Source organism: Armigeres subalbatus, chromosome 1 (genome assembly GCF_024139115.2).
Source record: "Armigeres subalbatus isolate Guangzhou_Male chromosome 1, GZ_Asu_2, whole genome shotgun sequence".
NCBI lineage: Eukaryota > Metazoa > Arthropoda > Insecta > Diptera > Culicidae > Armigeres > Armigeres subalbatus.
The window spans coordinates 143861590-143888373 of record NC_085139.1 but is presented as its reverse complement, the minus strand read 5'-3'; the positions used below and the strand labels follow the sequence as shown (position 1 = coordinate 143888373).

The following is a 26784-nucleotide window of genomic DNA, read 5'->3' as shown; positions in this document are numbered from 1 at the left end:
GCATTCAGTTGCAATTTCTTTACCATAGTAAATCAAATTTCATAGTACATAATAGATGAACAAAATTTTAATGATATAACGTTTTAACTTTTGTCTTCCTCGTACACTAAGTGTACGTAAAGGACATAGGATCACTCTTTTTGATTGACGGCTCGAAGACCTATGGTGTAATATACCAATTGACTCAGCTCGATAAAGTAAGGAGATATCTGTATTTGTATATATTTGATTGATTCGATTTTTGACTTTTCGCTCCTTTATGTCTAAACCATTGTATTGGCCGTTTCAGTAGTTCTCTCAAATGTTTAGCCGATTTGGCTGTAATTTGATTGTGCGCGTGCCATTTGAAGTTTTTTTTGGAAATTATCCTCTCTTTTTTCTATGGTTCTACATTCTAACTGGAACTAGGCCGGCTTTTGTCAATTTGTCCATTTCAAAGATGTGCTGTGAATGTTAACCTTAATAAGGAGTTGGGGACAATATAACCCAAAACGGAGCTTCAAGTTGAATAACTTTTAAACTGATGTGCCGATCGTCCTGCAATTTCTTGACTTTTATTACTTTATGGAAATAAAGCATCTGACATGAAAAATGAATTTTAAGGTGCAACAGAAACGACCCCACAAAAAAGTTACGAATAAAGATGTTAGGTTTTTATTGACCCCGAAATGTAAATACTTATAGAATAGTCAAATAATAACTGAATTACAAAGTTTACATATCGTTCGAAAGATGAACCCATCATTTTTTGCCCATGTGGTGATATGATGGTTGTAGAGACAATGGCCAACGGGAAACGACTTCCATGGGGACCGTGTCGGTCATATATGGTCGGGGTTCAGCCAAACCGCACCAAACGGATTTTTAACTGACTTGTGATATTTTGTTCGCAAAAGGAAAACGGAAAGTATTTTTTGTCAATTCATGCGTACATTTGTTGTAGGATATCCTCAGTTATGGCGTTGAACGATGTCCAATGCGATTTGTTATCAATTGAATCTGTTACACGAAAACTTTGGCAAAAAAATTGGAAATTTTTCATTGGCGCTTCGTGTGATTTGGCAGAACCCCGACCATATGTCTTTCGATAGCTTATTCTTTATAGCAGTGGTTCTCAACCTGGGGTACATGTACCCCTGGGGGTACTTTCTTTGGCTTTTGGTACCTCGGACAAAAATGCATAATAGCGGATTTATTACAATTTTAATCAAATCTTATTGATAATGTTTAGATATATTTTTTCATCTCAGCATTTTGTCTTGTACATGATATGCATGGCGATCAGTAATTCAGAGATTATCGAATCTTGCCCTCCACAACCAGCACAGTGGATGCAGGCTGTGGGACCAAAAGGACAGGGCGACGAATGAACGAATTTTATGTAATCTACATAATCGAAACAATTTTTGAATTATATGTTGAAAATATGCTTCTATATAGAGTCTACACGTTCGAAAGCCTCCATTTGAGAAACATGAAGGTTTTTTTTTCTGAAAAGTTCGGATGCTTCGCTGCAAGAGGAAAAAAAGCCTCCTTGTAAGCACCTCAGAGTACTCCTTTCAACAGGATTGGAAGCCTCCTTTCAAAAGGTTCGGAAACACACTTTCAAGAGGCTTTCTATCAAGATGCCCGGAAGCCTCTTTTCATTAGGCCCGGAAGCCTCCTTTCAAGAGGCCCGGAAACCTCCTTTCAAGAGGCCCGGAAGCCTCCTTTTAAGAGGCCCGGAAGCCTTCTTTCAAGAGGCCTGGAAGCCTCCTTTCAAGAGGCCCGGAAGCCTCTCTTCAACAGGCCCGGAAGCCTCCTTTCAAGAGGCCCGGAAGCCTCTCTTCAACAGGCCCGGAAGCCTCCTTTCAAGAGGCCCGGAAGCCTCCTTTCAAGAGGCCTGGAAGCCTCCTTTCAAGAAGCCCGGAAGCCTCCTTTCAAGGAGGCCCGGAAGCCTCCTTTCAGGAAGCCCGGAAGCCACCTTTCAAGAAACCCGGAAGCATCCTTTTTAAGAGGCCCGGAAGCCTCATTTCAAGAGGCCCGGAAGCCTCCTTTCAAGAGGCCCGGAAGCCTCCTTTCAAGAGGCCCGGAAGCCTCCTTTCAAGAGGCCCGGAAGCCTCCTTTCAAGAGGCCCGGAAGCCTCCTTTCAAGAGGCCTGGAAGCCTCCTTTCAAGAGGCCCGGAAGCCTCCTTTCAAGAGGCCCGGAAGCCTCCTTTCAAGAGGCCCGGAAGCCTCCTTTCAAGAGGCCCGGAAGCCTCCTTTCAAGAGGCCCGGAAGCCTCCTTTCAAGAGGCCCGGAAGCCTCCTTTCAAGAGGCCCGGAAGCCTCCTTTCAAGAGGCCCGGAAGCCTCCTTTCAAGAGGCCCGGAAGCTTCCTTTCAAGAGGCCCGGAAGCCTCCTTTCAAGAGGCAGGAGGTCTCCTTTCAAGAGGCCCGGAAGCCTCCTTCCAAGAGGCCGGAAGTCTCCTTTCAAGAGGCCCGGAGGCCTACTTTCAAGAGGCCCTGAAGCCTCCTTTCAAGAGGCCTGGAAGCCTCCTTTCAAGAGGCCCGGAAGCCTCCTTTCAAGAGGCCCGGAAGCCTCCTTTCAAGAGGCCCGGAAGCCTCCTTTCAAGAGGCCCGGAAGCCTCCTTTCAAGAGGCCCGGAAGCCCCCTTCAAGAGGCCCGGAAGCCTCATTTCAAGAGGCCCGGAAGCCTCCTTTCAAGAGGCCCGGAAGCTTCCTTTCAGGAGGCCCGGAAGCCTCCTTTCAAGAGGTCCGGAAGCCTCCTTTCAAGAGGCCCGGAAGCCTCTCTTCCTTTCTTCCTTTCAACAGGCCCGGAAGCCTCCTTTCAAGAGGCCCGGAAGCCTCCTTTCAAGAGGCCCGGAAGCCTCCTTTCAAGAGGCCCGGAAGCCTCCTTTCAAGAGGCCCGGAAGCCTCCTTTCAAGAGGCCCGGAAGCCTCCTTTCAAGAGGCCCGGAAGCCTCCTTTCAAGAGGCCCCGAAGCCTCCTTTCAAGAGGCTCGGAAGCCTCCTTTCAAGAGGCTCGGAAGCCTCCTTTCAAGAGGCCCGGAAGCCTCCTTTCAAGAGGCCCGGAAGCCTCCTTTCAAGAGGCCCGGAAGCCTCCTTTCAAGAGGCCCGGAAGCCTCCTTTCAAGAGGCCCGGAAGCCTCCTTTCAAGAGGCCCGGAAGCCTCCTTTCAAGAGGCCCGAAAGCCTCCTTTCAAGAGTCCCGGAAGCCTTCTTTCAAGAGTCCCGGAAGCCTTCTTTCAAGAGGCCCAGAAGCCACCTTTCAAGAGGCCCGGAAGCCTCCTTCCAAGAGGCCCGGAAGCCTCCTTTCAAGAGGCCCGGAAGCCTCCTTTCAAGAGGCCCGGAAGCCTCCTTTCAAGAGGCCCGGAAGCCTCCTTTCAAGAGGCCCGGAAGCGTCCTTTCAAGAGGCCCGGAAGCGTCCTTTCAAGAGGCCCGGAAGCCTCCTTTCAAGAGGCCCGGAACCCTCCTTTCAAGTGGCCCGGAAGCCTCCTTTCAAAAGGCCCGGAAGCCTCCTTTCAAAAGGCCCGGAACCCTCCTTTCAAGTGGCCCGGAAGCCTCCTTTCAAAGGCCGGAAGCCTCCTTTCAAAGGCCCGGAAGCCTCCTTTCAAGAGGCCCGGAAGCCTCCTTTCAAGAGGCCCGAAGCCTCCTTTCAAGAAGCCCGGAAGCCTCCTTTCAAGAGGCCCGGAAGCGTCCTTTCAAGAGGCCCAGAGCCTCCTTTCAAGAGGCCTGAAGCCTCCTTTCAAGAGGCCCGAAGCCTCTCTTCAACAGGCCTGGAAGCCTTCTTTCAAGAGGCCCAAGCCTCTCTTCAACAGGCCCGAAGCCTCCTTTCAAGAGGCCCGAAGCCTCCTTTCAAGAGGCCTGGAAGCCTCCTTTCAAGAGGCCCGGAAGCCTCCTTTCAAGAGGCCCGAAGCCTCCTTTCAAGAGGCCTGGAACCTCCTTTCAAGAGGCCCGGAAGCCTCCTTTCAAGAGGCCCGGAAGCCTCCTTTCAAGAGGCCCGGAAGCCTCCTTTCAAGAGGCCCGGAAGCCTCCTTTCAAGAAGCCCGGAAGCCTCCTTTCAAGAGGCCCGGAAGCCTCTCTTCAACAGGCCCGGAAGCCTCCTTTCAAGAGGCCCGGAAGCCTCTCTTCAACAGGCCCGGAAGCCTCCTTTCAAGAGGCCCGGAAGCCTCTCTTCAACAGGCCCGGAAGCCTTCTTTCAAGAGGCCCGGAAGCCTCTCTTCAACAGGCCCGGAAGCCTCCTTTCAAGAGGCCCGGAAGCCTCCTTTCAAGAGGCCCGGAAGCCTCCTTTCAAGAGGCCCGGAAGCCTCCTTTCAAGAGGCCCGGAAGCTTCCTTTCAAGAGGCCCAGAAGCCTCCTTTCAAGAGGCCCAAGCCTCCTTTCAAGAGGCCCGAAGCCTCCTTTCAAGAGGCCGGAAGCCTCCTTTCAAGAGGCCAAGCCTCCTTTCAAGAGGCCCGGAAGCCTCCTTTCAAGAGGCCCAAGCCTCCTTTCAAGAGGCCCGAAGCCTCCTTTCAAGAGGCCCAAGCCTCCTTTCAAGAGGCCCGAAGCCTCCTTTCAAGAGGCCCGGAAGCCTCCTTTCAAGAGGCCCAGCCTCCTTTCAAGAGGCCCGAAGCCTCCTTTCAAGAGGCCCGGAAGCCTCCTTTCAAGAGGCCCAGAAGCCTCCTTTCAAGAGGCCCGGAAGCCTCCTTTCAAGAGGCCCGGAAGCCTCCTTTCAAGAGGCCCGGAAGCCTCCTTTCAAGAGGCCCGGAAGCCTCCTTTCAAGAGGCCCGGAAGCCTCCTTTCAAGAGGCCCGCAAGCCTTCTTTTGAGATGCTCGGAAATCTCTTTTTAATGAGCTTGAAATTCACCTTTCTTGGGGCTTGTAAGCCTACGTTCAAGAGGCTTAGAGGCATCATTTTAAGATGTTTAGAAGCCTCCTAAAGCGCCCTACTTATCCGTGCGGTAGACGCGTTGCTACAAAGCAAGACCATGCTAAGGGTGGCTGGGTTCGATTCCCAGTGCCGGTCTAGGCAGTTTTCAAATTGGAAATTTTCTCGACTTCCCTGGGCATAGAAGTATCATCGTGTTAGCTTCATGATATACGAATGAAAAAATAACTTGGTTTAGAAACCTCGCAGTTAATAACTGTGGAAGTACTTAATGAACACTAAGCTGCGAGGCGGCTCTGTCCCCGTATAGGGATGTAATGCCAATAAGAAGAAGAAGAAGAAACCTCTCCGAGTTACACTTATTTTCATTTACAGCAAAACATAGGGGGAACCTCAATTAATTCAAAAGTGCGAAGGGGTACCTCGCAAGAAAAAGGTTGAGAACCGCTGCTTTATAGAATCTTATAAAACAAAGTCGTATGGTCCATGAGAGAGTTTCAGACCAAAATGGCCACTCCTGGAATCAGCAAGGGGAGTCGAGGAGCCCGAAGAAGGGAGCATTCTGTTTTTACACAAAAATTTGCCGTGCGACAGGTTAGGGTTACGTTAGGGCTTCAAAATACCATTTCATTAAATAGAAGCCCATGTATTCGAAACTGATTAACAACCATATTGGCCACCCCATGAACCTACAAGGTTTCCCTTGTAGACGCCTTGCGGCAGCTCTTTCTTCATTAGTTTTTACCAAACAAAAGTTTTGTATTCAGGATTGATTTCCACGATTACACTAGACACTAATGGAACCACAGTGGCCACTCCTGCGGCTTATTCCTTTCTGATTTTCCATCAAATAAATTATTATGCAACTACATTGGCTACTCCTGAATAGATATTTTCCCTGTTTCCCAAAATATACGAATTTTCAACTCTAACGTGAAATCTGTGCTGTTATACGCTAGCGAAACATGGTGTGTATCAGTGAAGAACACTCAACGGCTGCAGGTGTTTATCAACAAATGCCTGCGGTAGATAATTAGGGCCTGGTGACCTCACAGCTGGATCTCAAACAACGAGCCTTATCTTCGGTGTCACTAGAGGCCGATATCAACTGAAATTCGGGATCGGAAGTGGGGTTAGGTCGGCCACATCTCACGTAAAGGGTGGAAACGAAATCTGTATTAGCCTGAAGCCTGAAGCCCAGCGGGACATTACAGCAAAGGCAGACCCAGAGGCTCATGGTGGTGAAACCTAAATGAAGAGATAAAAGAAGTCAGCCGAAATCTAACATGGAAACAGGTTAAAGCGAAAGCTGGACATCACTCAGGGTGGAAATCTTACAAGACCACCGGAGATGTACATATTATGGATTAAAAAGTAAAAAAATACGAACACTCAGTGTACGAGAAAAGCAAAAACACTAAAATAAAGGGTTTTTAACCCCATTCACGACATAAATATTTGATAATAATGACGGGAAGCAACTGACCCTGATTTTTGTAGGCCGTCTAATACTCCAATAGAGTTCTGCTTACAAAATCGGGTCATCCACAAAGTACGTCACGTCTCTAGGGGGAGGGGGTTTAGAGTAGCGCGATGATTCATACAACATTTTTAGAGGTTTAATACAAAAATTGTGACGAAGGAGGGAGGGGAAAATCGCCAATTTTTGCGTGGCGTACTTTATGGATCTTCCCTTACGGTCATGTAGGAATAGAATATTGTTAGTCCAACTTTTTTTCCACAAAACCGGGAAAAATTTTAGTTTAAATTTTTTAATTCATTTCACAAATATGAATCAGCCTTGAAACGGTAAAATGTGTGAACGATACTCGTTATTTCTTGTCGAAAAGGCTTTAAAAATTCTTGATGAGTACTCAGAAATGATTTATAATAAATCACAGGCGGTGAAAGTCATTTCATGAAATTCATTGTTGTTTGCGGTATTATTTACGAAAATAAAAGGAACGACTAACATTTTCAAAATCGGGTCGAAAACGCGACAAAATCGGGACGTGATAAAATCGGGTCAAAAACGTGATAAAATCGGGGGTAGACAAAATCGGGTCGACACTGTATAGTCATTTGACATAACGGATATTTGTCATAATTTTGAGCAGCGTCAAAAATGAGAATCGTGATGCTCAACTTTTTATAAACCAACTTTTATAAAAAATTTCGCCTGACGAATGTTAGAGATCAATGACTGAAGATATTGGTTGAAGCCTTTTCAAATCTACAATGACGACACCTGACAGATGCACAAGCTACAATCTTCTTTTCCTTTTTTTTTAAGTACACATTGTCTCAGAATGGTGGATATCACACCTGTCAGTAATAAGACAAAAATGACGTAATCCATTCGTAGAAAGCAAGTTATTGCCAGGTATAAATCAAATATAGTTGTTATGCCTTCATAGGAATCACGGTTTGCCAAGTAAAAGGAAATGATGAATGTGCGATCCTCTTAAAAAAATAATGTATCTAATATAGTAAAAGGCAAGCCAAAATATCATTATTTAAAACATATTTTAAATGGCAGGTTTTCGATGATTATGGCTACATCTTCGTATAAAACTGATCAATGGTTTTAATGCTGGCATCAGAAGCATGGCCGCCTCGCAGACCCCTGGTCTTTCATCAATATTTCTACTTATGTGCAATTGGTGCTGCATAGATAAAAAAATAAATTTACACTAAAACTCGTAATGTCACACGAGATATTGCCTAAATGCACGCAACCTTTGACATGAATTGCCGATTTTGCATGCAATTTGAAGGAAAACTGGTTAGGAAGACTACCAATTCAGTGTAGGATAGTGTAAATTTCCGCATCTGACATTTGACAATAAGACATTTGAATTGCATAATTTACTTTTCAATCCCAAGCAAAGCCGGGTACAAGCTAGTACTACACATTTTTTTAAGGGGCCCTCCTTAGCCGTGCGGTAAGACGCGCGGCTACAAAGCAAGACCATGCTGAGGGTGGCTGGGTTCGACTCCCGGTGCCGGTCTAGGTAACTTTCAGATTGGAAATTGTCTCGACTTCCCTGGGCATAAAAGTATCACCGTGTTAGCCTCATGATATACGAATGCAAAAATGATAACTTGGCTTAGAAACCTCGCAGTTAATAACTGTGGAAGTGCTTAATGAACACTAAGCTGCGAGGCGGCTCTGTCCCAGTGTGGGGATGTAATGCCAATAACAAGAAGAAGATATATTTTTTAGTCATGTTGAACATTGTTAGATAGCATAGCATAGAACCCTTGCTCAAATCGTATATGGAGTTGCAGAGATAAGCATATCTACGATCATTGTAAATCTGCCGGAACATTGTCACATGCATACAAATTTGTTCATTCCAACTCCATTAAATGCAGTTCAACTTCAAAGTGCCAAATCGATCCCCTTGTTCGTATTGAGTAACCCTCTAGTGTGTAAATAGAGACTTACCACATATATGCCGATTTGACCATAAAAAGTGCAATAGTCCACAAAACAAATGAAACATGTTCGAGAGTCAAGGAACAACTAACGATTTCCGCAACCGTTCCTCGTATCACCATCAATCATGCGAAATTGATAACTCGGTAAACGTATCCATGTGAACAAAACTGAGATAAACCATATCTTCCGGATAAACTTTAATGACACTCATCGACCGAACCAGGTTGGATCGTTCGCTCCAAAGGTAACACAGTAAAAATCATGTTTGCCGCTATGGGGTAGCTACGGAAACGGAAAGCTCATTGAGCTGAACCAAATAGAATCAATACCAGTCGTCTGTGCTGGAGACGACGTCCACTACTAAACTAGTAATGGCAGCAAAGATCCAGATAAGACAATTTTACGACGATGATGCTAAATCCATTCCAGCAGAAATCAACTCAATGCCATTTTCATCTCGTTTGCTTTTCCAACAGAGTCGGTTGATTGGGGTGTCTCGAACGCAGTGGATTGCGATTACTATCCCAACTGTGGTAATCCATCCGAACCGACTCTGGTTTGCACAGGTAGAGCAAACTCACAGTATTGTGGCCATTCTGCTAGTACTATCTTCATCAATCTTTTAGTTGTCTCGATAACACAAGCCAAGCACGTTCGGTTCGAAAGGTGGGTCGCCGGTAACAAACTCGAGTTCCGCAACTCGTGTTCACCGGAGCGCACTATTACATACAATTGCATTTATCTCCAAATGAAGATATTTACCCACCTCCCGTCTGTCTTTGTTTGTCTTCGCTCTTCAGGTTTGAACAAATTCGCTTTTCTTTGAATTTGTTTGCCATGCTGTGCTCAAGAGCATTGATTCCTAAGGCGAAGCACGTCTGTCCGTGTGACTGACGGAACGAACGTCGCACAAAAAAAAACAGCAGTGTGGATCCGTCCTCATCCCATGCCAGCAATTCTTCCGGGAAGTTGTTAAAATTTTCCATCTCAAGTAAGACTTTCAACCGTAGGCTCGAAAACAAATTAGATAAACGTCTTCGAAATTGTACTTCACCCGCCCGGTGATTTCTCTGGGTGACTCTTTGGTTATAAACACTTTTGAGGAGAAGGACAGACGGGAACTTCCTTAGAATTGGATGCTCGTCATGCAATATGGAAAATAAGCGTAGTTTGTTTGCAATAGGTACCATTATATCACACCGTTTTAAGTATGCAAAGCATTCGATAAATAAATCACATAGGATGGGTAACGGCAATAGTTGCATCTAATAATGACAGGTCCGAAGAATTTTATTAGAAGCCTTTCAAAAGATAATATGTAAAGCAACAAAGCAACACCAAAACCATGGGTTGGTTTGATTATCGGTACGTTTTAGGCAAAATTCTATAGAATACCCATGGAACATTTTCCGGGATTTCCAACTGGAAATCTTCGGAATTTGAACCAGAAGTATTACCGAAGTTCTACCGGAAATACTATAAAATCTGTTTCTTCTTTTTATTGGCATTACATCCCCACACTGGGACAGAGCCGTCTCGCAGCTTAGTGTTCATTAAGCACTTCCACAGTTCTAGACCAATATTTGAAAAGGGCGTAACAGCCAAAATTCGTCTATGTATATAGCTATACACCCAGGTTTTTTTTACACGGTTTGGTTTTGGTCGTTTAAGACCTTCAGCGTCAATGAAGCAATGAGTTAATCCCACGAAAAAAATCACAAAAAATCAAAGAAAATTCAGAGGGTATTTAAAAAGTTGTGAAAGTTCAGGTTAACCAAGAAATTAATGAATTCCAACCGCGTAAAAAAAACCTGGGTGTATATGTGGAAGAAGAATCAGAAGGAATAAATGTTGGCTGTTACGCCCTTTTCAAATGTTGGTCTAGAGTTATCAACTGCGATGTTTCTAAGCCAGGTTACCATTTTTGCATTCGTATATCATGAGGCTAGCACGATGATACTTTTATGCCCAGGGAAGTCGAGACAATTTCCAATCCGAAAATTGCCTAGACCGGCACCGGGAATCGAACCCAGCCACCCTCAGCATGGTCTTGTTTTGTAGCCGCACGTTTTACCGCACGGCTAAGGAGGGCCCAAACTATAATATATCCACTGTAAATTCTACACTGTCTACAATCTCCAAGGAAAATCGTTCGAAACGGGAAAATCTTTGCTATTAGGTTATTGTAGGAGATTGCGACTGGTAGAATGGATATTTTGACGTTGGCTTTCTCAATCGTTTCGGCCCCCTGTGTTGGATAAGGAAGAAGGTAGAAGGAAGAAGAAAGAAGGAAGAAAGAAGAAGGAAGAAGGAAGAAGAAAGAATGAAGAAGGTAGAAAAAAAGAAGAAAAAGAAAAGGAAGATGAAGGAAGAAGAGATAGAAAAAGTAAGAAGAAAAAAAAAGAGATGGAAGAACTTCTAAAATTGAAGAAGGAAGATGGAAGATGGAAGAAGAAATAAGGAAATCGGAAGAAAGAATACCTACCTGGATACCTGGTTGGCTACAGCGTCGATACACCTATGCATGGCGTATTGTTGAGCTCCATAATCGTCGGTCTTGGGCGATGTTCCTACAGTTTCCCCGAACGTTCAAGGTCTCCAGGTCCGTTTCCACCGCGTGCAGCCAGCGTGTTCGTGGCCTTCCATGAAGTCGCTGCCCCCTGTCTGATTCTCTGTTGAATATTATTTTCGCTATTCTTTCTTCCGACATTCGCACTAAGTGACCAGCCCAATGAAGTCTGCCGTATTTTATACGATTCACAATATTTTCTTCTTTGTATACTTCATACAGCTCATGATTTATGCGTCTGCGTCACACACCACTTTCTAGTTTCCCTCCGAGTATTGTACACAGCACTTTTCGCTCGAAAACCCCGAGAGCTCTCCGGTCCGCCTCTTTTAATGTCCATGCTTCATGTCCATAAAGGGCCACTGGTAGAATCAGAGTTTTCTATACAGCAAATTTCGTTTCCGTCTGCATATTGCGGGACCGAAGCTGGTTACGTAATCCGTAAAAGACCCTATTCGCAGCAGCAATACGTCTTTTCACTTCACGGGAAACGTCATTGTCACATGTCACAAGCGTTCCAAGGTAAACAAATTCTTCAACAACTTCAAACACATCCTCATCAAGCACTACCTCTGCACCAACACCACTAGGTCTTCCCCTATCTCTACCTGCTACAATGTACTTTGTCTTGGTAGAGTTAATGGTTAAGCCCATCTTTGCCGTCTCCCTCTTCAGTAGGACCAAAGCCTCCACTACTGCTTTGCGACCGATTCCAATTAGGTCGACCGTTGATGATAGTGCCGTTCCTCTGCATGCTAGATCTCCTAATAGCCCCTTCGAGTACAATGTTGAACAATAAATACGAAAGTGCATCACCCTGCTTCAATCCGTCTAAGGTCACAAAAAAGGTTGACACTTTGTCTGCAATCCGAATACTTGATTTCGAGCCATCCAGCTTTGCACGTATCAGTCTAATCAGTTTCGCCGGAAAACCATGTTCGGACATTATCTGCCACAGCTCATTTCTCTTCACTGATTTGAACGCTGCTTTGAAATCAATGATCGGGCCTCACGAAAACCTGCCTGGCATTCGCCGACGAAGGACTCCTCAAGCTGTCTCAGTCTGTTAAACAGGATTTTGTACGCCGAGTTCGTCAGGGTGATCCCTTTGTAATTGGCACACTCTAGTCTGTGCCTTTTCTCATAGATTGGGCAGATGAGGCCATCCAACCAGCCGGCAGGCAGTTCTGGATTGATTGATGCAGCTGCTCATTTCCGTGTTTGAGAAGCTCGACCGGGATATCGTCCTTCTTAGAGCCTTCTTAACCTCGTCCAGCGTTGGTGGTTCCACAGTTTGACCGTCGCCGACTATGTCCATCCTGCTCCTTAATACACCCTCATTTTCACCGTTCAACAAATCTTCGAAGTGCTCCTTCCACCTGGCTGCCACCATAGTCTTGTCTGTCAGCAAATTCCCCTCTCGGTCATTGCACATAGCGGGCACTGGCGCAGTCTTATGCCACGCGCCATTGATAGTTGCGTAAAATTTCCGCATATCGTTTCTATCCATGTTCTCCTGCGCTTCATCTATCACACTCTCTTCGTGTTGCCTTTTTTCTGCAGTGGATTCGTTTCGCTTCTGCCCTTGTTACATTGTACCGCTCTCTGTTGGAACGGGTAGGAGCTACTAGCATTCGACTCCTAGCAACATTTTTCTCGTCCGTCACTCGCTGGCACTCCTCATCAAACCAACCATTTCGTTGGCGTCGCTGTGCTGTGCCTAACACTTCCTGCGCTGTTGTAGTCATAGCTTCGTGGATATTTTCCCACAATCTGTTGACGTCGCCAGATCCAGTGGCATCTCCTGACCGCTCGTTCAGCTTCTGGTGGTACTGTTCAGCAACTCCTTCCACTGACAAGCGTTGGATGTTGAAACGCATCGTTCTGTTGTTTTGTGAATTCGTGACGCTGGAGAGTCGCGCCCGAACTTTCGTAACTACATGATAGTGATCCGAGTCGATAAATGTCGTCCGTCGACCAGCACTATCTGTGAGCAAGTATCTCCACTCAGATGTTGCCAGGTGTGTTTGTGGATATTCTTACGTGCGAAGTAGGTACTGCTTATTGCCATCCATCTAACACCAGCAAAGGTTACAAGTCGCAGACCATTATCGTTGGTAGCGGAATGGAAGCTTTCCGTACCAATGACAGGGCGAGAGAAACTTTCTTTTCCGATCTGCGCATTTGCATCCCCGATGACAATCTTTAATTCGTGTGTAGGGCACTCTCCGTAGGCCTCATCATCCTTCACGTCTCCAAGAACTCATCCTTCACGTCATCAGGCTTATCGTTCGTTGGGGCATATATGTTGATCTGGCTATATTTGAAGAATTTTTCCTTCATTCTCAACACGCAAATGCGGTCGCTTATCGGCTTCCACCGGATAACACGCTTCATTTGCATCCTGATCACCACGAAGCCAACTCCTCGTTCTACTCTGTCTGAATGAAGTGTTCGCTATGGGATCCACCGCCCGGAATTCACGTTCTCCAGTTCTGGGCCACCGTATTTCCTGGATTGCTGACACACTCACGCCGACCTTCAGCAGCTCACGAGCCAGGAGCCCAACACGTGCGGGTTCATGCAAAGTTCTCACGTTCCAAGATCCGACTTTCCAATCGTTGTCCTTTATTCGTTGCCGGATCTGTGGCCGTTGAATCAATCCGTTTGCTGTACATTGGCTTTTCTTGGTAACAGTACCGCTCTCCTTCATTCGTCGTCGAATTGGACCGAGCTGAATGGAGAAGACTTTTGTGTACTGCACAGGCCACTCCGGCCTTAGTCTGGTAATAAATAAATAAATGTTTCACTCTTGTGTTATTCATTAGACAGACTGGGGCCTTTTACTGGATGGTAGTAAAACCAAACCTTTTTATGTGGTCTAACAGAAAAAATTGAACTGTTGAAGAATTTCGAATTTGACCGATGTTTTTATGCATGAAGTCACAAATAGCTCCTGAAGTCACAGATAGTTATCCAAAAACTTTGTGGAATAAATAGCTTCAATTCTGAACAAAGATCAGTACTGCTGTTTTAAATATGGTACCCACTCCTTGTGGTACAGAGAATAGATCTTTTAGACACTATATGACCTTGGTCATCGAAGAAATTCATGAAGTAAGGCCTTTCGATATACTCATTGGCAGAAAAATACAATTTTATACTTAAAACGCTAAAATCACATAAGATTTTGTTATGCATACCTTACCTTTACCCTTTTTGCTATAGTATTTTTATGGAATTGCCAAGAATTCATATATATTGTTTTCTTAAAAGAAATTGTAAAACATGTAACTTTGAATAGAAAATAATGTACTTGGCAACGTAGTCACTATGGAAGAAATAGCTTTTCTGTATTGTCGTAAAGCGTACTATTAAACTATTACTCACATAGGTACTATAGTATTTCACCTGCCATGGGATTTTTTTTTTTTGAATTGTATAAATCAATAATTTTTTTTTTTTGGCTTTGGCTCATATGCTGTTAAGCGTTACGGAGCCGAAATCTTTTTTATACTATTTTATTCTTACAAAATAACGTTAGATTAAGTGAACCGAAAACTCGTTTTTAATCATAGAAACGAACATTTTCTTAAGAACAGCCAAATAAAGATATACGAGAGGCAATTACGACAGAAGAAACGATATTATTATCTAAAACCCTGATTTATTTGCCTTGCGGGAATGGTGCATTTTTCGTGCATTTTGAAAATAGTATTTTGACCATATGTTTCGAGCCCTTAGTCCGAACCAATCAAATTCAAATAGGAAACAATGGGATAGGATTTCCCATAAAATGCAACATGTTGTGAGCAAATCGTTTAAGGGCAAGTGCTTAAAAAGTGGGTGAAAGAGAAAAGTGGTGTAAGTGAATTGTGACTATTTGTGACAAGTGGGTGGTAAGAGGGTTGAAAATGGCAAAGAACGTTGGATGCTATTTTCAAACGAATTTTGTTATTATACACAAGGCAGAAGAAAAGCTTAATGTCAATATTAATCGACCAGAGGAGAATTATCCACGAAAAGTTTTTATCTTACTACCACGGCAATTAAACCCACACTTCACAGCACGCAAATGTGATTTGACGACAGCCATGAGCTCTCAGTCACTCACCAAGGAATTGAAAATTTTCAGCTGTGTATGTATATTATCAAAATATGAAAATAGTAGACCACAAACAAACATCATAAAAATGGTCTTCTTTGAGATAATGATTTTATTTTCTGTATTTTGAAAATAAACGGATAATATTTGCCATTATTTTTTTTTGTATTTATTGCATTTTTAACTCCGAGAGAATTTAGATTTTCTTAAACCATGTGACATATTGCGTTAAAGGATGCCGAAAAACTTTGCAGAAGAAGAATCCTTGCTGGAACGACGACCAAAATTGTTTACTCTGCCAGCACTACCAAACTATATGTACCAATCATTCAACTGAGCGTTATTTCAAAATGTTTATTCTTTTAAGGCTGAGGAACAAATTGTAGTTATTCGGATTAATTTTTAAAGGAAAATTCCGGAAAAGAAATGATTTTGCCGTCTAACAACCACAGTTCGCCAGATAGTGCTGGCACAAACATTGATTTTTTGCATATGATTTCAATAATCAATCTTCGAAGCGTTGTAATATTTCCAGCAATGCTTATTCTTCAGCAAACTCTTTCGGCATCTTTCAGACTATATGGTAACGTATTGAGTCAGATGATTGAATTAACGATAAAATAAAGCCTCTAGGAGCAAAAATGCAAAAAAAATCCATACTAATCTTCATATAAATTCCAATCGCGATGCGGAAAGTGGGGGAGCAACCAATCGAGCTGTGTATGTGTGTATGTGTCAATGCGAATGTGTGTGTATGTTCGGAAATTAGTAAAAATATTCAATGTTCACAGTGAAAAAAGGACTTTTCATTTTTTAAATCCTGTATCTCAAGATCGGAACATAATACCTCGGGGTTTCAAGCGTTTCCAATGTAAAAATGGCCAAAGAACACGTTGGTGAGGTCATTTTTTAAATCAAAATATACTCATTGGGTAAAAAATGCATTTTTCGAACAAAAACTTAAAAATTGTTCATTTGGCAACACTGCACATCAAAAAAATATTTTTTTATAAATTCCTTGAAAAATCTTCTTTTGAATGGTTACCTTAGATTGATTATAGACCTCACAGTTCCAGAGATATTAACAAATCAAAATGATGGGTTTCATACATTTGTTCGAAAAGGGGGATGGTCGTATTAATCGTGGGGAGGTCCAATCACTACGAAATTTGGGATTTTGGGGTATAACCCATACATAAACAATTGGTCAAAATTTCATTTAATTCTAAGAAAGTCGATTGCACGTTTGCATTTTTTCTCGGTCACTTCATATGGAATGACCCATATATATCGCATAAAAACTTATTTGGTATACTTGTTACAGCAATCCATAGAATATTGAAATGGACGAATAAAAGCTATCATGGACGTAAACAGATTTTTGAAAGACTATTTTAAAAAGAATGGAAGATTATTTTTGATTACCGATTCTTAATAAACCATGATTTGTTCATTGCGCTAATAGTAGGCAACGGAAAGTAGAAACTCTAAAATACATGTTACATACAACTTAGTTAGAGTCATTAGATTTGAAAACCAAGCAGCACCAGCTACGACGGGAATAAGCTTACTTCTTTACTACGGAAAAATCTCCGGTTTTAGAAATTTCCACTGAAAATCATTTGGAATTCACACAGAAAATTCTTTGGAAAATCCGCGGGAAATTTTCAGAAGAAATTCTTCAGAATTTTCACGAGAAATTCTTCGGCACTTTTACGAGAAATTCTTAGGATATTTTTACGGGAAGCTCTTTAGAACTTCGAGAAGAAATTGTTTACAGTTTCCTCGGGAAATTCTTCCTCAATTGGAAAGGAGAAAATGGATTGGAAAAGAAAAACCATCATATAATGTGTAAAAAAATGAATTTGAAAGATTCGTTGCCAACCTGTTGGAGTCAGCATTCTTAAAACGGATTGTGAGGTAAGCAGTTCTTTTTTAAATTAAATAATAAATAAACGTTAAAAATGAATCAATCATTTAACTAGTAAAGAAGCGAACAGGTTTGAAAGCATTCACATAAAATTAACAGTAAGAGAAAAAACAGCCTATAAATGCCCATTCTGACGTTCCTACAAGACAATCGAATCTTGTTTCTTGCTTCATTTGGTTTGTTCTAAGAGGGAAACGTTTCCCTTCCACGGAGCTTACTTACCTACAACTGTGAAGTTGATTTTAACATTCCGGGTGGGCGAGTTCCGAAAATCCACCCGGCACCGGTAGACCCCTTCATCGGACAGTTTCAGGTCGTCCACCAGCAGCTGCGCCGGATGGCTCGTCGCCCGGAAAAATGCCCGCTTACCGAAATACTTTTCGGAAGAGAAAAGCCGCGCCTGGGCAATCTGGCGGCCACGGATGTCGAAGTTGTACAGCGGTTCGTTGTCCTCTTCCTTGAACCATAGCACCATGTACACGGCATCGTCACGCTCCAGCGGTCGGATGTCACACGGAAGACTTGCCTGCTTGCCGAGCACACCGCTCACCATCGTTATGGGGACTATGAAATGAGAAAAAATAAAAAAAAGGAATTAGCTCGCATGCAATATGCCCACACACGTTAAGAGTAAATATACGCGAAAGTTATTTAATGCGTATTGATACTTCATGTTTTTTTTTTGAAGATTTCGCTTTTGCATGTGATGTGAAATAATAACTAGATAATGTACCCCAGGAGAATCATTTTTTTTTCATTGCACATTTTTGTACTTATTTAATTTTTGATCGGAGAATCACTCACGGCATAAGATATTAAATTAACTGAATAGATAATTCATGTAGATAAGAAAATATCGATAGCTCCTTTAATTATCCGTGAAACGTTATGCGTTGCTACAGCATAAACAGAAATAAGTCTTACCTAAATATGGAAGATGAATAAGTCTGTTGGGTCTAATGCATAACTTATTCAGGGAGCTTTCCCAACTCCCCACAAATCCATTATAGCTCATACATATCTAATAAGGAAATTACCTTCTACACAACATGGGGAGCATCAACGTCCACATCTGTTCAATTCAACTCGTTTGGAAGCCAGTGAGTCCCTGGTAGCAGATGATCTTCGACGTATTGTGCTTATCTACTTTAATTCGATGCCGTAAATCTACGAAATTGGAGGCATAGTTCACCGAGGCAGATCTCAGCTCCGTTAAACCGTGGACGACGGTCGTCATGCCTGAGCTAATTCATATTTAATTATGTGATCAACTTGCTCTTTGCTCTCGCCGGAATCAACTGAAGCATTTCCCACGGTTGCCCGGGTCGGCCTGATGACTCGATGAGTGAATTTTGCTCTGAGCCTTCCACCTCCACCCACCAACCCCAAAATAGATGATTGTGTTTGTGCGACGAGGCTACTGGCGGCGACAGCCGACGCTTTATGCTAATATAGAGGTAATCACTGCTGGACATGAATGATTGATGCCGTTTATTGTTCTGCAGTACCCACAGACACTTTCCGATGCGACATACGACGACGGGCGCTAAATGGGACCTGTCCCACAAGTAGTTTATGGAATTAATTTGATGTAAGCTTGGACTAAGAGGGGGAGATTGTTTTGAAATATTAATTGATTGCAGGAATGCAATTAACTGGGTGTATAACATGATAATGATTAAATTAGAGCTCTGAGGGGACGTGCACTAATGGGACACTGCTGTTTGCCACAAATGGAATGAAATGGTGTGGGATCATTGTCATTTTTTTTATTTATTCATATAACCATTATGGTGGTTTAAAAATGTCATTACCACATTAATCATCACCGATGGTGTTTGGAAAATATGCTAAACTGATATTGCAAGTGCCATTATCATCGAGAGTCTGTAATATATTTATGAATTGCTGATCAAATAAAGCATTACAATGCTACATTATAAATAAGAACACATATACATATGGCGGAAAGTTGAGCTAATTTGAATTGACAAATTAACTATTTCACTGATGCCATAATGAAAAATTACAATGTGTTGATGAAGATTCCAAATGTCCTGACTCTACAGTAATGTGGGTCACCATCTATCATCACACAATGAACAATGAAACAAAAGCTATGCTCTAAAGATTAAATCTAGACCAATATTTGAAAGGGCGTAACAGCAAAAAAATATTCCTTCTGATTCTTTGTCCACATATAAAGCTATATATGTGGACAAATCTAGACCAACATTTGAAAAGGGCGTAACAGCCAAAATTTATTCCATTATATTCTTCGTCCACATATACATAGAGCTATATATGGTCGGGGTTCGACCAAACCGCACCAAGCGGCTTTTCGACTGACTTGTGATATTATGTTCGTACAAGGACAACGTAAATAGTTTCATATCAATTTAAGCATACATTTGCAGTAGGATATCCTCAGTTATGGGGTTGAGGGATATTCGATGCGATTTGCGATCAATCAAATCTGCTAAACGAAAGTTTGAGCAGCAAAATCGGTAATTTTTCGATGGCGCTTGGTGTGATTTGACTGAACCTCGACCATATGTAGACAAAGAATCAGAAGAAATAAATGTTGGCTGTTACGCCCCTTTCAAATGTTGGTCTAGAAAAAATCAGAAGGAATAATTTTTGGCTGTTACGCCTTTTTCAAATGTTGGTCTAGAAGTACCGTGAAGGAAAAGAAGGTTTTAGCCAAAACAAAGGGCTTCGGACTGAAACGCACCATTCTCAAAATCTTACAACATGATTGAAACAGGAAGTACATTTGAAACACAGATATCCCGCCATGTAGGACATGAAGGCGGTCTAGGTAACTAGGAAGTGGATAAAGGGCTGAAGTAGTACTTACTCAACGAGAGGCCACCGACTTAATAACAATTCCATAAATAATACGAAGTTGGAATTGAGGAACATGTTATTTGCCAGGCGATGAACTGATAATTGCATTTCTGAATTAAAAAATAAGTTCTCCAGTTCAAAAATGTTGAGGTATCCAATTATAGCCTGTATGATTTTTCAAGCTTTAAATATTAAATACCGCTTTGACTAAGTTCCAACCGTAAATCATATTTCAAATTCACTCATATCCACCGATGAATTACTCCGGACAAACACATATTTTTAAAGAAGGGATTAAACTCACCAGTATTGGTTTATTCCGGGTAACCGTCTACTTGCTTTAAAAAGGAATCACACCCACCTGCGGGCTGGTCGTCTTTTTGCGTCCCCAAGTAACATGTTAGTTTTATGCCGGTTTTATAGAAGTCATGAAAAGTAAATTATGGTTTTGAAAACCGTTATGAAACAAAAAATTATACTTAGGTCGTCTTTTCCCCCAGCTGGAAGATCGACATGGGCTCTTCCGCCAGATGCGTTTCATTTTCACGCATGGAACGCATAGGAGAACTTCCTTTCCAGCATTTCACCATTTAGAGGGATTATGCTAGTCAACATTTCGGGATGTTCAAAGCATCCTTCCTTTTTTTTTAATTTTAAAATTAAGTTCATCACTACCGTCGTGCGCTACCCGTAGTTATGCATATAGATGTTGATACATATCCTCGAAAACGGCTCGAGATTTCCGCTTCCTTTCCCTTCCTCCAGACATACGATATCTAGGCTTTGGCTGTTGATAAAGACTCGGAGCACGTGGAGTTTCGTAGGGTTCGTGATGGTTTTGATGTTGGTCGATGCGATGCTGTAGGAGTGTAGGATGTGCGAGCCATTTATAATTCTCGGGTACTTATTCAAAAGCACGTATGTGATTTTGTAAACAAAGATTCCAACGTTGATTTGTCCAATCTGATGGCTCCCCCACGCAAACCGACACCAATAACAGGTAGCCGAAGGCTTCCCCTACCTGTATGTAGTGATGGTTTGCGTGGGAGTGCTATCAGATTAGACAAATTGACGTTTGAATCTTTATTTACAAAATCACATACGTCCTTTGAATAAGTACCCGAGAATTGTTTGTCTTCATCACGCTCGTCGTCATCGACTTCGCATCACTGCTTCTTGCCGGGCTGGTGACCTCGGTTTCGGCGACTTCTCGTTGATACTGACGATTCATCCGTCTCGTAGCTGACTGTTCGGCCATGTGATCGAAACGCGCTAATAATACGTTGACCACTTCGGCACTCTGTGCGTGTGATTGCAGCGATGACGACGATGAGCTGCATGCGTGTTGTGTTTGCAAATTTGGGCTAGGGGACACCGTTTGTGCAGTGCTTACAACTGGCTGATTTATTATGCCAGGCGGTTCGGTCTGACTCGCCGACTACGTTAGCTTGGGACCTCCAGCGATGTTGGTGGTGAAGCGATAGATCGCTGGCCGACCAGTTTGACGATCCTTGTTTTCGCACCACTCGTCTTCTTTGGTGATTGTCATAGCTCGACATGTTTCGTCATGGTCGCATAACTTTTCTGCACCAGCATTTTCTAGTTTTGTACACAAGAAATGCCAGTGTTGATCTTTGCAGTGTTCGTATGAGAAAATTTGACCATTGTAGAAAATGTACGCCTGCTGACCGTGACCCACGAATCGATGTTTCGTTGGATCAGCATACGAGCTGACCAAATTCCCTGCGGAATCCCACCGAACTCGAAGCCATTACCTCGCGTCAATTCGCGCATCGAGATCACTTCACCGAACGCACTGAAGAACCCGACGATCTTCTCTTCGGGTACGTTTTCCGGGAAATCGTGCGCCTTCACTTCCACACTTCCATCTTTCATGGTTATACGGAGCACACAGTAACTTTCGATTACCGAAGTCGGTAAAATATTACTGAGTTTTTGAACAGCTGACTAAAGTCGGTAATAATTTTAGTTACTGAAATCTCGGTAAAACGAAAGGCTCCTATATTGTCAAAAAGTAACGAACAAGTCAGTACTTGCTACTACTGATTTGTTCGGTAAAAAATTTGTTTACCTTTGAGTTTGCTGAGTTTTCCAGTACAAAATATTTTCAAATTTTGATCCCAAATAAGAGAAGAAAATGCATTTAACCTAAAATTCGAAATGTGGGGAATCTCGTAAAGAGTATTGGGGGTAGGTTGCGAATTGAATCCTTACGGAACGAAATGATTGGTTCTTTCGGTAGCATGGCAATAAATAATTTCATTTTATTTCGTTTCTCAATAATTTATTAAAAATGTGTGCAACATAATAATAAGAATAAACATCTTTTGTTTTACACGAGGTTTGTACTTCAAAGAAGTCTGATTTCTTGTCTGATTTTCACTTTCATGTTCAAAAAAATACTGTTCTTGGCACTTAACATTTCCATCACTGAGCAATAGTTATGATGGTTGATTGTTTAAGTTCTTGGCCCCATTCCGGAGACCTATAGACCTTGTCATTCTACTTTGAAGGAATCTCAGTAAAATAGTCAGTATGCCGAAAACTCAGTAATTTGTTTACCGACTTTTTGTGGAACACCCAGTAAATACTACTAATTACCGAAAACTCAGTACTGCATACTGTAATTTGACACAACAATTACGGAAGATCAGTAATTTATAATGGAGTAGCTGATTTTTTCGGTAATTTTCATGTTTTACGGTACAAAACCGTAAAAAAAATTACCGAACAAGAGAGTCGAGAATAAGTGTGCGTGTGTTTCTTCCTTTCGTTCAACTTTCGGAGAGCGGAATCGAACAACACGTCTTCTCGTCTTAGAAGCTGAGCGAGAACTGAGAATGAGAATCATATAAATGAGACAACGTCACGAAACAAGGAGAAGAATACCAGTCCTCCAACATACGAAAAAAAATATTACAGGAAAAGAATTATACATCCCATGGATGAGATGAGGTTAAAAATAGATATTATGGGAGAAAAATGCCATCCTACTTAAATATAGGAAAATCTAATTAAATATCCAATTTAAGTCACAAAAAAGCAATCATATGTCAGTCATACAAGAAACAGATGCACGTGGGTTCGACGATTTAATCAAACGGCAGAGAGTAAACATCGGTTGGGAAAGGTGCAGAGTCGTGGAGGCAACGGATGTGTTGCGCTGTTTAAATTGCTCGGAATATGGACACAAAGCTGCTTCCTGCAAGAATCCTGCATATTGCCCGAGGTGTGCTGGCGATCATCAGGTGAATGAGTGCCTTGCTGATTATTTGAAATGTAATAACTGCCATGTGTTGAATACAAAACGGAGTTCCTCCTATGACCAACTGCTCGACGTAAACCACGCCTCTTGGAGTACTGGCTGACCCATTTTCGCCAAGCGACTTAAATCGGCACGGCAACGAATAGATTTTTCGACCTAGCAATTAGGAGAATATGCTGATAGTGGGAAGCTCCCTTATTCCGGTCATCAAGCGGCAGTGCATCATTCATCAGAATATCCTCGGACACTCGGAGGCCGAAGGCTCGGACACCGGGACGCACTCTTGCCTCCAGCCTTGTGGAAGGTCCCTATCCGCTCATCACAGTCGAGCCAATCCAGCCTGCGATCTTCAGCTGTCCCGGCCCTGTGTTTGAGACCGGTGAAGGGACCTTCCAACAGCAGTTATTTATTTATTTATTACGTTATCAGGCAAGTATGCTCTCAATACGTTCAGTTCATCCACCGAAAAGCCTCCTGTTTCCAGCCAATGTGCAGCGGCGTTTCTCTCATCTAAATATTCTCTTGATCGGACACCGGGACGTACACTTGCCCCCAGCCTTGTGGAAGGTCCCTGTCCGCTCATTACAGTCGAGCCAATCCAGCCTGCGATCATCAGCCGTCCCGGCCTCTGACAAGATTCCTGATTCTAGACAACTCGCGACCACGCTTCTTCCGTTTGAAAATGATGCTCCCCAGCATTCCAGTACTCGTCACTCCCACATCAGCAACGAAAACGGTGGTCTGCACATCTACTATCAGAATGTTCGCGGGCTTCGTACCAAAATCGACGATTTCTTTTTGGCGGTATGCGAAGGAGATTACGATGTTGTTGTATTAACCGAAACTTGGCTCGACGACGCCATACAATCAGCACAGCTTTTTGGACGCCACTACTCGGTGTTCAGAACTGATCGCAATCCTTTGAATAGCCGTAAAACCCGTGGCGGTGGTGTACTAATCGCAGTTTTATCTAAGTTCAATTGTGCTCGTGATTCCGCTATCGTTAGTGATACCCTCGAACAATTATGGGTTCGAGTCAATATGCCTGGATTCATTATCAGCATTGGGGTTGTGTACTTGCCACCTGATCGTATGAACAATCTTGATGATATTCAACGCCATCTAGAATCTATCGAAACGGTTAATTCTACACTCAGGGCTAACGACAAGGCCCTGCTGCTCGGTGATTACAATCAATCTGCGATTCGTTGGTGTTCAGCCGAGAGTTCTCACCCGACTGTTGACTTGATACGTTCTCGTCTATCAGAATCCAGTTGCGCATTGTTGGACGGATTCAACTTTCATGGATTGACCCAGATCAACTCAATCGTTAATTCAAATGGTCGTGTACTTGATCTCGTTCTGGCAAACGATGCAGTGCTGCCTAGTTGTGCAATACGCCCTGCTCTTGAACCGCTGACACCTGTTGACGTCAACCATCCTCCGCTTACCTTGGAGTTGTCGTATGCACCGCCAATTACCTTTGAGTCTGGACATGAATCGAGCAGTTATAATTTCCGAAAAGCAGATTACTCTGCATTGAATGAAATGATACTTGCAATGGATTGGGATTGCATCAATTCATTTGATAACGTCGACGGTGCTGTGGACTTTTTCAAAGACAATATCGTTCGTGCATTTGCTATCCATGTTCCGATTGTTGGAGCTGCACGAAAGCCCGCGTGGTCCAATCACAGATTACGAATACTTAAACGTTGCCGGTCCTCTGCACTTCGGAGATACTGCAATTATCGTTCCACTTACAACAAGCAACAGTTCAATAGTGCCAGCAGTGTATACAGAAGTTATAATCAGTTTTTGTATTCCCGATTCATCAGTCGCACATAACGAAATCTGCGTCTAAATCCCAAGCAATTCTGGACATTTGTTAGGTCCAAACGGAATGAAGATGGTCTTCCTACGTCAATGCAACTGAATGAAGTTTCTGCTGACACTCCAGCTGATAAATGCGAGCTCTTTGCTGAACAGTTTAAGACCTCCTTCAACGATTTCTCAGCTCCGCTATCTCTTGTCATCGAGGCTTCTCGTGACACTCCTCGAGATGTACTGGACTTAGGCCATCAGTGATGAAGATGTGTGCCGAGCGATCCGGAAACTGAAATTTTCGTTCTGCGTTGGACCGGACGGGATACCGGCTGCTTTGCTGCGCCGGTGTTCGAGCGCTCTTATTAAACCGTTAGCAAAAATCTTCAATCTTTCCCTTCGAACCAGAACGTTTCCCATGCGCTGGAAGTCGTCATACCTTTTTCCAGTTCATAAGAAAAGAAACAAATGCGACATGGGCAACTATCGTGGAATAACCACTCTCTCCGCTTGTTCGAAAGTTTTTGAAATAATAATGAACGACACGCTCTTCGCCTGCTGTAGGCAGTACATCTCTACGGACCATGGATTTTTTCCTAATAGATCGGTCGCGACCAACTTGACAGAATTCACAACAACTTGTATTGAGGCTCTTGACAATGGGCGGCAAGTGGATGCGGTATACTTAGATCTTAAAGCTGCTTTTGACCGAGTGGATCATCGTATTGTACTTGGCAATCTTGAGAAGTTGGGAGTGTGTTGATTGTTTTCGATCTTACCTGACGGATCGAAAATTGCGTGTGAAAGTCGGATCATCTCTTTTGGATCCCTTCGTCACGCCATCTGGTGTACCACAAGGGAGTAATCTAGGACCATTATTGTTTTCGATATTTGGCAACGATGTGACACTGCTGCTACTACCTGGTGTGAGACTGCTCTATGCTGACGATGCAAAGCTCTACATTGTTGTCAACAGTCTTGAAGACTGCATTCAACTACAAATGCTTTTAACCCGTTTTGAGGGGTGGTGGGGGCGTAACTGCTTGTCACTCAGTATCCATAAATGTCAGACAATAACGTTCAGCAGAAAACGAAAACCTATCTATAATTACACGCTGTCTGGGACAGTTCTTGAACGAGTGAACCACATCAGGGATTTAGGAGTTACACTTGACGACGCACTAACCATCCGTTTCCACTACGATAACGTGATTTCTAAGGCAAACCGACAACGTGTCTTTATAATGAAAATCGTCAAAGGATTCCGTGACCCTTATTGCCTGCGATCACTATATTGTGCGCTTGTACTATCAATTTTGGAATTTGCTGTCACTGTTTGGTGCCCTTACCAAACCACTTGGATCTCGAGGATCGAATCTGTGCAAAAAAAAGTTCGTGCGCTTTGCATTGCGCAATCTCCCTTGGCGTGATGTCCAACATTTCACTCCTTATGAAAACCGCTGTCGGTTGCTTGGACTGGATACCTTAGATGTTCGACGCCGTGTGATACAGGCCATGTTCGTAGCGAAAATCCTGAATGGTGCTTTTGACTCTCCAGCAATACTTAACGGGATGAGTTTTTACGCTCCTATGCGTCCGCTGAGGAGGAGGGATTTCATTCAACTTGGTACTCGAAACAGTCGTTATGGTCAGCATGATCCAGTTCGATATATGTCGTCCAGTTTCAACGAAGTGTTCCATCTCTTTGATTTTAATCTATCGCCGGCTACTCTGCAGCGAGTTTTTACAGCATACTTTCGTGATCGTGACACAAATTGACACTACAACCATAGATTACTTAGTTCAGTTTTATTATAGTGATGTATTTCGTGTGTATTATGATTGATGTGTTATGTGTATGTTTATATAATGATTAGATAATCGATAATTTATTAAAATTTTGGCTTTCTCAGTCTGTTGTATTAAGAACGATTA

The 26784-nt window shown here is 42.9% G+C and overlaps 1 protein-coding gene across 2 annotated transcripts in view; it reads right to left on the bottom strand.

Moving 5' to 3' along the window:
* LOC134205207 (hemicentin-1-like) overlaps positions 1-26784 on the bottom strand; it is a 495388-nt gene that overhangs the window by 137563 nt on the left and 331041 nt on the right. For both annotated transcript variants that reach the window (XM_062680249.1, XM_062680250.1), the window contains one exon: positions 17112-17453. In XM_062680249.1, the coding sequence (XP_062536233.1) occupies positions 17112-17453 (342 nt within the window). The remainder of the gene's footprint in view (positions 1-17111; positions 17454-26784) is intronic.